The 16,376-nt window shown below is 47.7% G+C and overlaps 2 protein-coding genes, 1 long non-coding RNA gene and 1 other non-coding gene across 7 annotated transcripts in view; 1 reads left to right on the forward strand and 3 right to left on the reverse strand.

Moving 5' to 3' along the window:
* Window positions 1-196: 196 nt before the first annotated feature.
* TRNAK-UUU (transfer RNA lysine (anticodon UUU)) lies at window positions 197-269 on the reverse strand. The gene has a single exon. It is a non-coding gene; the product is annotated as a tRNA-Lys (tRNA).
* A 1,194-nt stretch (window positions 270-1,463) lies between these two features.
* SETD6 (SET domain containing 6, protein lysine methyltransferase) lies at window positions 1,464-5,792 on the forward strand. The gene is made up of 9 exons (XM_064723475.1): window positions 1,464-1,520; window positions 1,622-1,720; window positions 1,806-1,950; window positions 2,468-2,609; window positions 2,911-3,105; window positions 3,239-3,362; window positions 3,609-3,789; window positions 4,102-4,244; window positions 4,725-5,792. Exons 1-9 carry the CDS (start codon window positions 1,494-1,496, stop codon window positions 5,034-5,036), a joined length of 1,368 nt encoding a protein of 455 aa, XP_064579545.1. The 5' UTR covers window positions 1,464-1,493; the 3' UTR covers window positions 5,037-5,792.
* Window positions 5,793-8,651: 2,859 nt separating this feature from the next.
* Window positions 8,652-10,003, reverse strand: LOC135452624 (uncharacterized). The gene is made up of 2 exons (XR_010441666.1): window positions 9,866-10,003; window positions 8,652-9,736 (listed from the first exon to the last, which is right to left on the reverse strand). It is a non-coding gene; the product is annotated as an uncharacterized LOC135452624 (long non-coding RNA).
* A 1,036-nt stretch (window positions 10,004-11,039) lies between these two features.
* The window catches only part of CNOT1 (CCR4-NOT transcription complex subunit 1), a 52,706-nt gene continuing 47,369 nt past the window's right edge, over window positions 11,040-16,376 (reverse strand). For all 4 annotated transcript variants that reach the window (XM_064722927.1, XM_064722925.1, XM_064722926.1 and 1 more), the window contains exons 40-46: window positions 14,951-15,199; window positions 14,199-14,362; window positions 13,807-13,924; window positions 13,231-13,332; window positions 12,807-12,980; window positions 12,094-12,243; window positions 11,040-11,333 (exon numbers count right to left, since the gene is read on the reverse strand). In XM_064722927.1, the coding sequence (XP_064578997.1) occupies window positions 11,055-11,333; window positions 12,094-12,243; window positions 12,807-12,980; window positions 13,231-13,332; window positions 13,807-13,924; window positions 14,199-14,362; window positions 14,951-15,199 (1,236 nt within the window). In that variant the 3' untranslated portion in view covers window positions 11,040-11,054. The remainder of the gene's footprint in view (window positions 11,334-12,093; window positions 12,244-12,806; window positions 12,981-13,230; window positions 13,333-13,806; window positions 13,925-14,198; window positions 14,363-14,950; window positions 15,200-16,376) is intronic.

Raw genomic sequence — 16,376 nt, forward strand, 5'->3', positions numbered from 1 at the left:
ACGTGAGATCTCCCTGAGTTACTGGGTGATTGAACAGAGCAATGCTGTGTGGGTCTCAGATGGGATGGAGCTTGCGGTAGGAAAAGGAGAAGTGGGTGCCCTGGGGACCCTGCAGCTCCCACAGGGCCCCAGCAGCAGGAGGAGATGCTGCTCCTGCCCACACGCTTCCTTTCTTGATATTAAAGGATAAAGCCACCGCCTGAACAGGGGCTTGAACCCTGGACCCTCAGATTAAAAGTCTGATGCTCTCCCAACTGAGCTATCCAGGCTCACATTTGGGTTTTTGGGTGGTCTGTGACAGCTGGGGGGGGGACCCCGTTTTCCCCAGCACCGCAGGGACAATGGGGGGACCCGCTCTGGTGTTCCCCACTCCCACACCGCCCAGCGAGGCTGCCAGCGCGGGCCAGACGAACACCCGGGCTCTGGGATCTCGCTGGGCGAGCTCAGGGCCCGCCCTGGGGATGCGCAGCAGGACAGGAGCGGGTGCTGCGGGAGCGGCTCCGGAGCCTCCGCCGCTCCCGAGGGAGGCGGGAGGGCCCCGCCGGGGCAGAGCAGCAGCGGCGGCGGGGCCGAGCCGAGCTCCGGGCTCTGCTGTGGCTGCAGCGGCCGCGGCTCCAACCCGAGTCCCGGCAGCGCTTCCGCAGGAGCCACGATGAAGCGGGAGGGAGGGGGGGCTGCGGGTTCGGTCACCGGGACACAGAGCCCGGGGGGACACCTGCAGGCGCCACCCCACATGTTCTACTGCCCTTCCTCCCCATTCTTCAGGAAGGGACCCCTTTGCTCCATAGGGAACCCACCTTGCCCATCCAGCCTTGCCCCGCTGGGAAGGGACTGGAGAAGATGAAAGCGGAACCCAATTGCGTTTGGGGTGGGGGAGCCTCAGGGACATCCCGCAGAGAGCCCCGCGGGGCCTCTTCAAACACCTCGTGCGCACAAATTAGTGCGCACTAATTGGCTTCATTCGAGCAGCCAGGGATGGATCAGCCCCCTTCTGCTGGGGACAGCACTAATGAACCGAGAACGGCGGCCTCCGGACGGCCCTGGAGAGAGATCAGAGCCCGTACAAATGGTGGGAGTGTGTGTGGTGTCGACTGAACAAGAGCACAAGCTTAATTACACTGATTAATCAGAACCCGCTGCTTTTACCCCATGTGTGGAGCTGTGGCCGCACCGGTACGCGGCCCCTCGGCAGCCACGGAGGCACCGCAGCCCCCCGAGGTGCACCGGGCCGGACACACCGGCAGAGAGACACGCGGTGGTCCCTGGATCCCGCAGAGAGGCACCACACGGAGCTCAGAGCCTTCAGGGAGGCGCTCGGAGGCCGGGCCCCACAGAGACGGACCGCGAGCCCCCCGGGCAGGAGGCTCCGGGACGCGTTCCCACCGCTTCTCCCCGGCCCTTTCTGTCCCTTTTTGGCCGCCGTTAGCCCGGCCCAGGGGGGCGGAGCTCCGCTACCCGGAAGGGCCCGACCGGGACCACGTGTTGGCAGCGTCATGGCGTCGGCGCCCAAGCGGTTCAAGGTACGGGGGAGCCCGGGGGCTCCCGGGGACACACCGGCGCTGAGGGGATCCGCGATCGGCCTCATGGCTCCTTCCCCTTCACCCCGTGCTTCCATCCACAGGCGGCGGTCGACAGCGGCGCCCAGGAGAAGAGTAGTGCCGACCCCCTCTCCGCGTTCCTGGCGTGGTGCGGGCGGGCCGGGGTGGAGCTGAACCCCAAGGTGAGGCACCGCGGGCCGGCCCGGGCACGCCCTAGGTCCGCCCCGGTCTCTCCGCTCCGCCCCTCACGGCTCCCTCCGGCCCCAGGTGCGCCTGAGCAGGGAGGGCGCGGTGGCGGGGTACGGGATGCTGGCTGCCGAGGAGCTGCAGGCGGGAGAGGTGCTGTTCACCATCCCTCGCACGGCGCTGCTGTCCCAGCACACCACCTCCATCCACGGACTCCTGCAGGAAGGTGAGTGCTTGTGTCACTCGAGTCTGCTGTAGCTTTGAAAGGAGTAAATGGGTCTGCGGTAAAGCCTCGGAACGTTTCTGGTTTGTGCAGAATGCTGTAGGGCTGTTTGATACCAGGTAGGAAAAGGGAGGGCTGGGCATCCCCTCGCTTCCCTGAGAGCTGTGCTGGACAGGGAGAAAAGTCCATCAGTGCAACATCTCCAGCTTCTAACTGACAGGCATCCGAACTATGCTGCTTTCCTTGAAGCACTGGTAAGAAAAGAACAGTTCCTTGGTTCCTGCAGGCACGCAGAACCTCAGGCTGAGGAGGGCAAGGCTGCGAGGCCTGGCAGAGCTCATCTGTATCTCCAGAGAAGCTGTTTCTGGTCCTGGTTCAGCTCAGGACAAAGCCAAGACAAACCAGACTAAAAGCTCAACCCCTGTCTCTGGGCTGAAGACAGGCATGGAGCCTTGTCATATAAGGTTTTGGTTCTGAAACACAACGATTAAGGTTTTCTCCATCCTGTCTGGTTCTGTAGCCCAGGAGTCCCTGCAGAGCCAGTCTGGTTGGGTCCCTCTCCTGCTGGCCTTGCTCCACGAGTACACAGCCAGCAGCTCCCACTGGCAGCCGTACTTCTCCCTCTGGCAGGACTTCAGGAGCCTGGACCACCCCATGTTCTGGTAAGGTGAAAGCAGCGGGGCTGGGGAGGCTCAGGCTCACAGCTGAAGGCAGGCACAGGCCAGGGCTGCTGAGTTCTGTCCGGGGAAGGGATGTGGTCCTGCTGGGTGACACCAACCCACTGTTCCAGCCCTTTGCTGGCACTGGCAGGAGCCTGAGGGGCCCGCCTGGAGTTATGTTACAGGCAGAGCTAGAGAACAAGGACCTGGAGAGCAGGGGGAAGCTGAGAGTTTTAAGGAGGAAGGAGTTTATAGACCCTTGGCACTAGCACAGATGGAGAAGAACCAGTTTTTCTTGCAACAGGCCCCAAGAAGAGCGAACAAGGCTCCTGCAGGGCACAGGCATTCCAGAAGCTGTGGACAAAGATCTAGCTAACATCCAGCTGGAGTACAACTCCATCATCTTGCCTTTCATGGAGACCCACCCTGACATCTTTGACCCCAAACTGCACACTCTGGAGTTGTATAAGGAGCTGGTGGCATTTGTCATGGCTTACAGGTGAGAAGTAAGGGCTTTGAGCCAGATAAAGAAGTAGGAGTACAGGCTGTGTTAGAGGTTGCAGCTGCACAAGAATCTGAGTGTAAGGTGAAGCTTGTCCTGTGCAGCCATGTGTACCACTGGCTTGTCTTAGCTTTCAGGAACCTTTGGAGGAGGAGGAAGAAGATGAGAAGGGGCCCAATCCTCCCATGATGGTGCCTGTAGCAGATATTTTGAATCATGTGGCCAACCACAATGCCAACCTGGAATACTCTCCTGTGAGTGCAAAGCTGCTGCACCAGGCATTGTCACAGCTTGGTTCTGTTTTAGTAAGATTTTGGGAATGGGGGCACAGCAAGGTGGAGTCTCAGCCCAGGGCAGCAAGTCTGGCATGGATTTCATTACAACAAAAGTCCTGCTGCATGTTTGGTTAGGAGGAGCTCAGGGACATCTGAGCTCTCTGAAAGGCCCTGGTGAGCACTCAGATCAGCACAGCTCAGCTGCTCTCCTCCCCCTGCTTGCAGCACTGTCTGAGGATGGTTACAACCCAGCCTGTGAGGAAAGGACAGGAGATCTTCAACACCTATGGGCAGATGGCCAACTGGCAGCTGCTGCACATGTACGGCTTCGCAGAGCCCTACCCGGGCAACAGCCACGACACGGCCGACATCCAGATGGTGACACTGCGCAGGGCGGCGCTGCAGCGTGAGTGCCACCCCGGCCCTGGGATGGCGTGAGTGCCACCTCGGCCCCCCTGGGACGGCGTGAGTGCCACCCCGGCCCTGGGACGGCGTGAGTGCCACCCCATCCCTGGGACGGCGTGAGTGCCACCCCAGCCCTGGGACGGCTTGGGGCAGCATCTCTGTTCAACAGGGAAGACATGAAAATAAGCCTGTTCCACAGCATTTCAGGGGCTGGGGCCATGCCTTGGTTTTCTGCCTCCTTTTTCCCTTTCTCCATTCACCCTCCCCCTCTGCCATCCCGGCTGTGTTCACAGCTCTGCTGTCTTTGACACAGGAGCCAAAAGTGAAGCGCAGCAGCAGCTGGTCTCAGAGCAGTGGGACTTCTTGTGCCAGCTGGAGATGGTGGGGGAGGAAGGTGCCTTTGTGCTTGGCTGGGATGAGGTGCTGACAGAGGAAGAGCTGTCCATGACCCTCAAGGTAAGAATGGCCAGAAGAGCTGCAAAAGGGAGCACGGAGTGCAGCTGGGCAAATCAGCAGTGCAGTATGGCTCAGTGAAGGGGAGAAGCACCTGAAGGCAGTTTGGCACCTACAGTCCTGTGTGAACAGTGGTAGGGGGTCTGGCTGCCCAGCTCCAGATGCTGTTAAGTCATCTTCCTCTCCTGAAGTAGCCATCCAATGTGTACATATTTGTCTGGAATGGCTCCACGGCCACGGCTGTTCTAGAAAGCACAACTTTGTAGGTGACAGCTGAGATGCTTTACAAGACTTGCCAATACCCAGACTTACTGTTTTAATGCTCTTCTAACCCATAATTACTTGCACTTAGGTATCTAAGCCTGTTTTAGTCTCTTAATCTTTGGTGCAGCTGAGGAATAACTCACTTGCTCCACATGGCTCTTCTGTTCTACTGATGTACTCACACTGGCAGTGACTTATCCCTTTGCTGGGTCACTACAGGTGCTCTGCATGTCAGAAGAGGAATTCAAGGAGTATAAGGAGCAAGATGGCTGGGAAGATGACAGTGACGAAGAGGAAAACTCTACCCTTTCAAATGAGGCCCTCTCCAGACTTAAAAGCCCTTGCAAGAAGCTCCTTTATGACAGTGTGCTGCTGACCCTGGAGTCCTATGGGGCAGACCTGAAAGCAGAGCAGGACTTGCTAAACAACAAGGAGGCTTATGAGAAACTGAGCCGAAGGGAGCAGCAGGCGCTGCACGTGCGCTATGGACAGAAGAGGATCCTGCACCAGCTGCTAGAGCTGGTACAATAAAATCCCCAGTGCCCCTGGCCAGGCCCTGGCTGGGCTCATCCTGAGGGAAAGGTCAGCCCCTGGCCATCTCTTCTCTAGCAGAGAGCACAGATGGCAAAACTGACTGCAGGTCCACTTGTCCCTCATACAGCACATGGATTTTTAGCTACCTCTACATAAAGAAGTATCTCCACAGCACAAAGGTGGTTTTGAGTGGCCTTATTGTACCATGAGAGCTCTGGAGCACAAATACCACCTTTTTCCAGAGGCCTTAAGAAACCCCAGCCATGCTAATGGCTGTTTAGGAAGGCAGACATACACTGCCAGAACAGCAGAGGATTCCCTCATTCAGCATCAGAAGTTTATGGCAAGAGCTGCTCCTTGTCCAGATTAAGAGTGCAGAAATCCAGCTGGTAGCTCTTGCCTTAGAGAGGTTCAGAGTGAATACCTGGCAGGTGGACCTGCTGACAACACTAACCTCTTCACCTGTACATACTTTATGTTGAACACGTTCAAGAGTACAAGCCCATCCAGCTGGTCTTCATGTAGTCTCAGTATAACAAATATTTCCTTTTAGAAATAAAAGGTATTTCTGTGTGACCTTGAGACTCTTCTGGAGGAGCACTGTCACAGTTCCACAGCTGCTGCAGGCTGAGCATTTGATACACACCCTCTGCTTGAAGCAGTTCTACCATGAACTCACTTTGGTTTTGCATGACATAACACTGATGGTTGACAGGCCAAGCTCTATTTAATAAAAATGAGTTTTCTTACCCAGCCCATGCTCTCTCTACTTCAACAGGGTGTGAAGCCCCATCTAAGAGCAGAGGGACTGCTGCTGCAGTTAAAAGCATTGCAGACAAGGGAAACCCACACTGCACTCATGACAAAGCTCAGCTGCAGCCCTGCCTGCAGTGCCTGGGGACAGGGTGGTTTAACAGCACTGAGGGGAGCTTGTTCTGGTTTTCCAGATGGGACAATAGGGAATTTGAGCAGGATCTCACACAGCAGCCACTATCCTTCAGAGAGACATTGTTAAAACTGGTATTTTGGTAGGCTGTGTCTCCAAAGTAATCATATTGGAAAACACATGTCAGAGGAGTATTACATTCTGTATCTTGGTTAAAGTTTGGGGTTTGGGTTAAAACTTGTTTTTTAGATATGTACAAACTTGGTGATGACCAAAGCATATAAAAGGTTCGAACACCATAACAAGATTTTGTTATACCTGCTGTTTGTAACTGTTAGCCTGCATGGGCATTGGAAGTTCCACCTCACTGGAGGCCATTTTGAGAACTTCACTTTTAAGAATGTATTTTTGGACTATGGGAAAAGCTTGGAAGGGATTAGCTTACTAAGAAGTTGATTATGTGGTGGCCTTGTTATGTACTAGAGAATTGGGAAAAATGGCCTCAGAATGGATCCTGCAATTAGTGTTACTTTGTTGCCAGGAAGGAAAAAGGGGCAAAGTACCAGATGTTGATCTGTTCTCTGCATTGCAGTATAATGATAAGGCCTGGAAGGAATGTGGATTGATGACAGCAGACTCTCATGTTTTAGCACTAGAGAAATGAGAAGGAAGTGTAATGAAGAGAATGAGGTAGAGAAAGGAAAGAAAAATGGAAAAGAGATCAGAGAAGGGATGGTAAATTTGGCTGAATGCTGTGATAATTGGAAGGGCAGGAGGCAATGCAAGGAAAACAGATTTCAACTACTAAATTCCCATCTAGTAGGAACAATTCAATATAGTTACTGTAAGGAGAATGGGCACTGGAAACAAATGGCCCCAGAACCCAGGGCACAGAACCCTCAGAGATGGGAGGCTCCACAAGAGGGAAGAATGCTTACACTCAGTTGGGATTTAGACTGAGAGGCAGCTGAGTGGTCCACAGAATCCCCAACAGAACTGCTGGTCACAGTAAATTTGGGGAATGAAAAGGTGGAATATCTAATAGAGGAGCAACCTAGATGTAAATAAGCCTTCAGTAAACAAAGGACATCTATAGCTGAAGCCATAGGAAAAAAGGAAATAAAGCCATTCTTCCAGCCACTGAAATTTGGAATTGGAAAGAGTTTTATAAAATTTCTGTACATATCCAAATGCCCAATGCCATTATTAGGAAGAGAATTCAGTAAATTAAATGCAAAAAGAACCTTTGAAAAAGGACAGATCCAAGTACATAAACCAGAAGAAAAAGCCCTGGGGGCATAAGTGTTTATGTTACAGGATCAAAAAGACCCAGAAAGGAAGAGATACCCACAAAAACAGAAGATGGGCTGACTCCTCTTACATAGGTGACTGGCACTCCTGCAAGATCACAAGAAGCAGAACTGGTAACAATCCAATTAAAACCAGGCACGAGATGGGTAAGATGAAAACACCCTGTTAAACTAGAAGCTAGAAAAGGGCTAGACCAAACATTGAAAGATTTATTAGCTTTGGGTTGCTTCAGGAATGCCAGTCAGTTTAATACCCCAATTCTACCTATTAAGAAACCACACTCAGATGAGTATCAGCTATCCAAGATTTAAGAGCAAAAAGCTTGCACACAAGATGTGCATCAACTACATAAAAAGACACTGGTCAGTGGTTTAGGGCATTAGACTTGAAAGATACTCCCTTAAAAAAGATCTTTTGTATCCCACTGGATGCTGCAATTCAGGAGCTGTTTGCATTTGAACGGGAGAATCCTCAAACGGGGCTGTCAATTCTGCTGTACTGTTTTATCACAGGGATTTAAGAACAGACATACAATTTCTGGAAAACAATGTAGAACTGTGTGTCCTTGGGACTGGAATGGGAGGCACAGTAAAAAGTATAGTGAAGAAGAAATGAGAACTGTGTCCACAGTTCCAACTTCAAAAGGCTCAGTTTCAGTACAGCTGCTGACCTGGCAAAGAAATGCCATGGATTTGTAGGACCTAGCCACAATCTACTCCTTGACACAGAGGTGATTAATGCCTGGAACAGAAAGAGAGAGAATTCCCTCTGAGCTGCCAGCCACTGGCACAGCTGGCTCAGTGACCCCTCAGAGCTGTTTTTGCTTCTGTACAGCAAATGCAAAGCCAGGTATGGAACCCCTTAAACCCAAGTAGGAAATCCTGACCTCTCTGCCCACACCACAGCAGTCAACTATAGCAGCTTTAACAAGCTGATGTTATGTAAAAAGAAAGAAGTGAAGCTCTATTTCCTAGCATCTGCTAGGTTAAAGGACCTTGCAATATTAACAACACTGAAGCTGCTTACCCTTATAACAGTTAACCCCAATCTTGGGTAGATTCCTGCTGCAAGGAGACCACAGCAGGGTGGAAGGCACTAGAAATGAAACTGAAGGGCTGTCTACACTCCATCATACCTCCAGTGCAGTCTCCTGTCTGAGACAAACTCTGCTCAAGAGCTTGTAACCAAGCCATTTCTATTTTCACACAACTGCCCCTTCTGATGCCCTTCAAAGCAAGACCCTGTGCAGTCATTACATCTGCCCACTGACCTCATGGCTAGAGAACAAACCCAGCTGCTTTCAACAGGCAGTGCCCAACCACATTGGAAAACTGCAGGTTTTGGATGGGTAAAACAGGCTTTGGAAGACACCAAGTGGCCAGGACAGAACTGGAGAGAATAAGCACAGTGGCACGTGCTGCATGTCATGACTTTAATGTGTAACTACAGTATGCATACATACAAGAGTGGGAGAACTAAAGCCCAAGAACTAGAAAGGCTACAAAATACAACACGTGGACCAATACTTTACAAAACATTGAAAATCCTTACAAAATGGGCTGTATTGGTCCTTTGGGTTTTTTGTTTTGTTAAATTTTTTCTTTTTTTTTCTTTTTTTAGGTTTTTTTTTACAAACTTATACTGTGTGGTCACAGGGGAGGGTGGGAAAAGGTCTAGATTTTACCCCTCATCTTCCAAAATTTACAACTGTCCAAAAAAAAAAAAAAAAAAGCTATAGGCCTGGTCTCTGGTTTATTTACTGAAAACAGCTGACCCTCACCCAAAGGGCCTGTTTCTTCTCCAACAAAAAGGAGGCATTCTCTGACTGCCACTTCACTTGCTGTCTATCAGCATTTGATGAGGGTGAGGGGAAAGCAACACTGAACCTTAACCCCTCCCTCACCCCTCCTGTACTCCACAGAATTCCCATATTCCAAACACATCCACTTTTTTTTTCTTTAAACAACTTAGTGATTTAAAGGTCCCCCATTCACATAAAGAAAAATAAGTTACTGGCTTTTCAATATTCTTTGGGAGTCTGGGAATGTCAGGACAAGGAGGTCTGCCCCAGACAAGTGCTTGGCATCAGCAGCTGCCCCTTTATTACAAGATGGACAGGCACCAGTTACCCACCTGCCTTTTACACAATTTGCACAAACCCAAAAGTCCAGACAAATGTTTCTGTTCCTTGTATTTACACTAGTTCAAATGATATTCACAGCATCTTCTGAAGTTTGGCCGAAAGTCAAAAATTTTGTTTCAAACTTTGGAACATGCCCACTTAAGACTTTCACCCAGGGTCTGTTGTGTCTACCCAATCAAGGGGGCTGGGAAGGTCAGGAGGAGCCTTACAGAGTCTTCAGTCAGTTGATGGGACGGGACCTCCAGGCTGGCACTCTTACAACGCAGGATGCAGCTCATCTAACTGGCACCAGTCCCTTCCATGACTTGCTGAGCCTGCTTCTGCCCCATGCAGCACTGTGCAACCGACTGGAACAACCTGCACACAGAAGCAAAGCAACGGTAGGTGCATTTATGGCAGCAAATGGATGCTGTGACAGCACCAAAAACTCAAGGTTCAACTGCTTCAGAGATATAATTTTAAGATTTTGTGGTTAAGTATACTCACTTCTCAATTTCTGGAGCACAGTGAACAAACTCATGGTTCCAGAACTTAAAGGCTGGATTTTTGATCAGCTCAATAAACGTGATAAGGAGACCCCAGGGATGAGGCCTATTTACAATCAGTCGTTCCAAGAGAACCCTGAAATCCAAAAGTAAGAACACTTAGAGCTCAAAGATCAAAAGTATAGAAGGAAGGAAAGCAAAAAGCTGAATGCTGGCAAGTTAAATGCGTCCTCTCACTCGGTGGTCTCTCACGGCATGGCTTTGTGGCTGTGGTACCTGGTGCAGCTAGGAGTGCTGGGACGCACTGACATGCTTCCTGAGGCACACGTGTTCCCTGCACTAACACCTGTCCTGGAACGCTCTGGGCTGTCCGTTGGGCACACACACCCTGCTCTCCGAGGGTACCGCCTCGGAGCAGCACACACACCCAGCTCCCCCGGGCACACACACACCCTGCTCCCCCCTGAGCACACCCTGCTTCCCTTGGACACACACACACCCTGCTCCCCTGGGCACACACTGCTCCCAGCACACAGAACCCTGCTGGAGATTCACATTTGGGAGCCTTGTGGAGGTACAAAAAACAAAACCAACTGAAGATATGTAAAAGTTATGTCTACCCAGGATGATGGAGAAATAGTAATTCAATTCTTCTTCACTGAAGGCATTTTTAATTTCCTTGAATACTTTGAACTTTTGGTTAGAACATTGCTCCTATATTCTAACATAGCATTAATTTCTGTGAATTCACTATCAGCTACATGAAATCACAGAATCATCAAGGTTGGAAGAGACCTTTAAGACCATCAAGTCCAACCATCAGCCCAGCACTACCCCTGTAACCCCATAACCACTAAACCACATCACCCAGCACCAGATCCAGACACCTCTCAAACACCTCCAGGGATGGAAACTCTGCTACCTCCCTGGGCAGCCTAATCCAATATCAGACCACCCTAACAGTGAAAAATCCTTTTCTGGTATTTAATGTCTGTCTTTCCTGTAACACCTTCAGGCTATTTCCTCTTGTCCTCTCACTGCAGGCATGGTAGAAGACCCCCACTTCATACAACAACACTTCAGAGCTTGAGGCCCCTGAGCCTCCTCTTCTCAACACTAAACAAACCCAGATCCCTCAGCCATTTCTCACAGGAAATATTTTCTAGACCTTTCACAAGCCTTGCTGTCCTTCACTGGACACCTTCCAGCACCCCAACGTCCTTTTTAAAGCGAGGGGCCACTTGCTGTAAACATGACATTGCATGAACTAGCAGTGTTTCCAGCTCACCTTCAGTATCCAGGTCTACTGCCAAATTCTGGAAGATGTCCATGTGAGCTGAGTGGGTAATGGTGCTCATGGAGGGTGTGCTGCCTTTGTTGTGAATGTGTGCAATAGCTTGAGTACCTACGTAGAGCACCAGTGCATTAATCAGCTGGATGTTGTAGCGGTTGCCAGGTTCATTTGATACCTAATAGCAAAGATATGAAAAGCATTACCAGTCAATATTCCTTCAGCACTCAAAGGTACAGCATGTACAACAACAGCATCCAAGTATCTTACTGATTATCCAGAAGACAACACACTAGGACATCCACAAATTCAATTTGGCATTTAGCCTTTTCTAATATGGGTTATATTAAAAAGCATATATTATAGTGCATATATATGTGTGTGTGTATATATATATATATATATTCAAAAACATCAGCAAAGTGTTGACACAACAGATTTGGTTTTACTCTCTGCCCAAAGGAAAACATCAGGTAAGGCAAGGTGAATTCACCAGCTGGTGGAAAGATCCCCCTGGTGTGAATGTTTTGGTCGAAGCAATTCTCTGAGGAAATCCTACTTCAGACTCAAGTCTGCTGCAAGCTAAGCCATGAGATGTCTGAAATGAGGTTTTAGCTACAATTCTGAACTGGGCTTTAGCTAATTTGATCTTTTTTACCCTGCAAGTATTGGCATGAGGATCCATATATTTCTGTAACAATTAATCTATTTGGAGTTAAAATTTAATCAGATTCTAAAAGGCTTCAATACATCCTATCAGGGAATGGAAGACTTATTCAGAGTGTGCATTCTCACAGGCTTTTCTACTGCCTAGAACACATGTTGGCCAACACCAACAAAATTCCTGCAGGAAAGGATGGTGGCTGAACCAGTGAGATCATTTGTGCCACATTATTTCAATTGAGCACCCACAGAAACCTCAAAAACCTCAAACTTACTTGTAGGTTGCTTCGCAAGTCAGACAAAAAGGTGACTGGAGAACGGGTTTTGAGATAGGAATCCAAATCTTTCTTGAACTGAGGTGGCATCACTCCAGTGAAATTTGTGAGTATTCGTGGAGCAATATTAATCTCACTTAACATGTCCACCTGTTGACAGAAAACCCAGTCATCTAAACCATCAGAAATTGAACTAATTGTAGAGCAGATCTATAAGCAATATTTCATCAACTACTGCTGCTGATCACTCTCCCTTCCATCAATAAAATGGTAACACCTGACTTTTGCAGATTTTAGAAGAAACTTGATATCTAATATGCAAACTTATTATATGAGGTCTTGAAGAACTGAGAGGATAAAAGAATTCAGGGGTGAAGACCATAGAGAAATTCAGTCACTGTCTTTGGGGTCTCCCCATCTACACTCCAGACAGTGTGGTAGTTTCAAAAAGCACAAACATCCACACAAGTCAAGAACAGCCTTCTTCAGTGACAATGAGCACTGCAGCCTTGCTCCCATCACCCTGCACAGCTCAGGCAGAGAAGTGCAACAGGACAGTGCTTTGGCAGCATGAAAAAGTTTCCTTCTAATCATTCCAGAATTAGTTACCTAGCAGACACCCAAAGATTTAATTAGGTAATATTAACTTGGCTAGAGAGTATTTTGAGCATTCAAGTTTCCCATTATCAAACTCCTTTTAAAGTAAGTTCTACCTTTAGGTTGGGGGTGAAAGGGTCTGGAAGCCTCATGTTCCGTGGGAAGGCACTCAGGATCAGATTCCTTAGCTGAATACAGTTAGGTGGGATCACATCACAGAACCCATAGTGGTAGTCACAAAGAAATTCTGGGAAATCATGCAACAAGACCAGCAACACACGCAGAGTGCCCTGTGAAAGAAAATATTAAACATAAGAGGTGTGTAACTGTTGAAACTGTCCAAAAGCTTGCAGAGCCATCACTCTATGTCATGTGGCTAACATTACCAGAAGGAAACTAGTCTGGGAGGGCAGCCTGCCTTCCCCCACAATTTAAATTCAACTCCCAGAGGTAAGTTAGAAAAACCAAGCTAATTCTATTTTGCTGCCAGAATGCCTCTACTTTGACTGGAAGCATCTATTAGTTGATTTTTTTTTTTACCTTATAGAGAATTTGCATAGGTTTGGTGAGTTCCACATTTCTAAGGAAAGGAGCCAAGTACTTGAATAGATCGATCAATAACTGGGCATACATAGGCCAGCCCTGTCAAGAAAAAAACAGCAGGTAGAAAATATGCAATGAAGACCAGTTACCTTAATTTCAAAACTATAATTAGATTGACCTTTATATAAAACTGGATGAAGAGCTAGCAACTGCCAGCTCAACCACTGAGTGCAGCACAGCTCATTTCAAGGGCTTCAGCTGCACATCATGTGCCATGGATGATTCCAGAACCCTCAACATGCCATAATGAGCTGACAATATTTAGCCCAGAAGGAAGGCTACAGCTCCTCTAGACATTGACAAAGGCATGTTTATCAAATTCAATTCCCCCTGTGTTCCACAGTTATTGACACACAGACTTTCCTCCATGCAGTTAGGTTACTGTGAATATGGAAGACAACAAAAACAGAACAGCCATGCTACTAGTGCACTTTAAGAGATGTGAAACAGCACCACACCAGATAAACATCTGGGTGAGCTTTTTAATCCAGAAAAGATAAACTGCAGCCACACCTTCTGCTGTGGTGTATGTGCCAGCATTCTTGCAATAAATATCCGATGGGAGATCAGTTCCAGCCAGGCATAAACAAAACCTGGAGCTTTTGTAGGCCTCAGGATGTGAAATGTGTTACTGAAAGAAAAGTTAGAGCAGGTTAGAAGTGCACAGCAATAAGATTGCTCTTCATAACATTGAGGGAAAAACATAGCCCTAAAAGCAAAGGCATTTGAGCATTTTGGGATTTACCAGTCATCTTCCCTAAAATAAGCAAGTGGTCAGTCCACAGTAGAACCAGTTACTCCAAAGGTGATGAAGCCACCACAAAGAATAGTCAGATAGCCTTTAAGTGAAAATCCTGGATCCTACTAAGAAAGGATGAGCACTGTGGCCATTCCCAAATACATACCAGAAAGCTGTGAGTGTCTGGAAGTTGATGGTCTCCAGCACATGCTCAGGAGCATTTAATTCCAACAGCAACATGATGAAAATGCGATGGTAAGGAAGCTGCTGGAACTCACTCTGCCGAACATCATGGTCTTGCAGAAGAACTCCCACCACAATACCAAGAACCTAAAGAGATTAAGACAAATGGAGACAGCAAGAATTACTCTGCAAGTCAGACTACAGATAATACTTTAACCATCGGTAAAAGAAAAATCAGTAGATTCTAACAAGAACCAAAATTCCTAGTTATTGGAAGTGTTGCATAAATAAATATTCCAATTTGTTTTGGCAATTCCCAACCACTTGCTTTGCTCTCCTTGTCCCTTGGACCACAGTCACAGTGACTGACTGGGCAGTATCTGAAGGTCTCAGACTACCTAAGACCATCCAGCCACAACCCAAGTAATGTAAGAAAAAAGGCAAGACCCTCACAACATGAAGGCAAACACTCAGGAATCAACAACCTTAAAACAGTTGCTATTTCATTTCAAGGCACAAAGTTGAATTTCAGATTGGTTTGAGATGAAATCTTTGTGAACAAGAAAGCCACTTGGCATCTTGGTGGTTCACTCAAAAGTTTATCAGTGATCAACCCATCTAAGTTCTCATCAGACACTTCAGCAGCTGCCCACATTAAGGTCTGCACCTTGGGCTTATCAAAGGTACATCTGACAACCCACTTTAAATGCAAAGAGGACAAGAAGGATTCCCCACCTTATTCAGGAGGTTGATCTTTGTGACTGTGTTGGTTGCCTCCCCAGAGTGCTTCACCAGCAGTGCAATGAGTCGCACAAAGGCATCCAGGTTGTGGTAGCACTTGGCTCGAATCATGGTGGGGTTGGCAGCAGGGTTGTGCTGCTGCTCGGCCAGCGCTCGATAGCTGATCTCAACGCACATTTCGGTGCAGAGACGGAAAAAACGGGTGATCAGGTCATCTGTTTTCAGGATCCCCTGCTGGTGCATCTAACCAGGAAAGGAAAAGACGTCAGCACCACAACCACAGACAGCTCATTTTACAATTCATTTCCAACAACACACCCTTCACAAAGCACCCCCCTTGCCTGCCACAACAGTTAATTTTTGTCATGCTCTCCTGAGAGATTATTGTTTGCATGGCAATTAGAGGGTGGCAACACAATTTTAGCAAACATATTTATTCTCAAATACAATCTTTTGAATCCCAAATCTTTCCAACCATCAGCATAGCTGAGAAGCCTGTTTCAGCATCAGTGCTGCCACCAGCACTCAGCCTTGCATGAAGAACATGAGGAGCACAAGCTCTGGGCAGGGCAGACTGCAGCTCCTAGTCAGCAATCACCACTACTTGGCAGCCCCATTCTATAGAAGCAAACTGCATTTGGAAAGCAAATTTTCCTAACATAAACATTACACACAGAGAAAGACTGGGTGGGCTTTTTTGCTTTGCATGGAGGAGTTGTTTTAATAATACACATATAAAAAACCCCCGAGACCTCATTTTATTTGTTAGCCACAGTATTAGAACCATCAAAATGAAACAAAGTACACTGCAGAAAACTTGGGGGTTTTGAATAAAGCATCTTATCTTTAACTCCTGCTGGACATAAAGCTATAAAAACAGCAGAACAGGTAACTTGGATACAATGAGGAGAACTTTTAGTATTTCTGGAGAATCTTTTTTTTCTAAAAAGCCCAAAGAATTTAGGTATCTGCCTTAAAAGTTCTGTGCTTCTTCTTGTCCTACAGACTTATGGGAAGGAAGCAACACTTTGGCAGTCATTTGAGTTCAGTAATAGAACCTTATTTAATGTAGTTATTGCAAAATATTATTTAAAACTTATTACTAAAGCCTGTAAGGAAACAATTGTAAGTAAACACTGCACTCCAATATATTTAAATTGCTTTTTCAAAACTGATCAAATATGTACAAAAGGTAATCAAACAAGTGTGATAAAGAGTGAAGTGGGACAAAAGTATACTAAGTATTGTGAGTACTCCATACTGAAGTGTGCTTTAGAAGCATGATTTAAAGTAAAAGAAGTGAGATCACAGAAATAGTAAAATATTTCTTTGAGATGTATGTTTAGCACAGTATCTATTAAAAGCATTCAAAAAGTTCTATGCAGTAGAAGTCAGACCAACTGAAAGCTGTCTATAACCA

The sequence above is a fragment of the Zonotrichia leucophrys genome, chromosome 11 (genome assembly GCF_028769735.1).
Source record: "Zonotrichia leucophrys gambelii isolate GWCS_2022_RI chromosome 11, RI_Zleu_2.0, whole genome shotgun sequence".
Lineage (NCBI taxonomy): Eukaryota > Metazoa > Chordata > Aves > Passeriformes > Passerellidae > Zonotrichia > Zonotrichia leucophrys.

Bases quoted from the DNA above. Each gene is read 5' to 3' on its own strand.
- SETD6 (XM_064723475.1), top strand. From the start codon at position 1,494: ATGGCGTCGGCGCCCAAGCGGTTCAAG. The intron at 1,721-1,805 runs GTGAGGCACCGC...CTCCGGCCCCAG, and splicing joins GGGTGGAGCTGAACCCCAAG to GTGCGCCTGAGCAGGGAGGG. The intron at 4,245-4,724 runs GTAAGAATGGCC...GGGTCACTACAG, and splicing joins AGCTGTCCATGACCCTCAAG to GTGCTCTGCATGTCAGAAGA.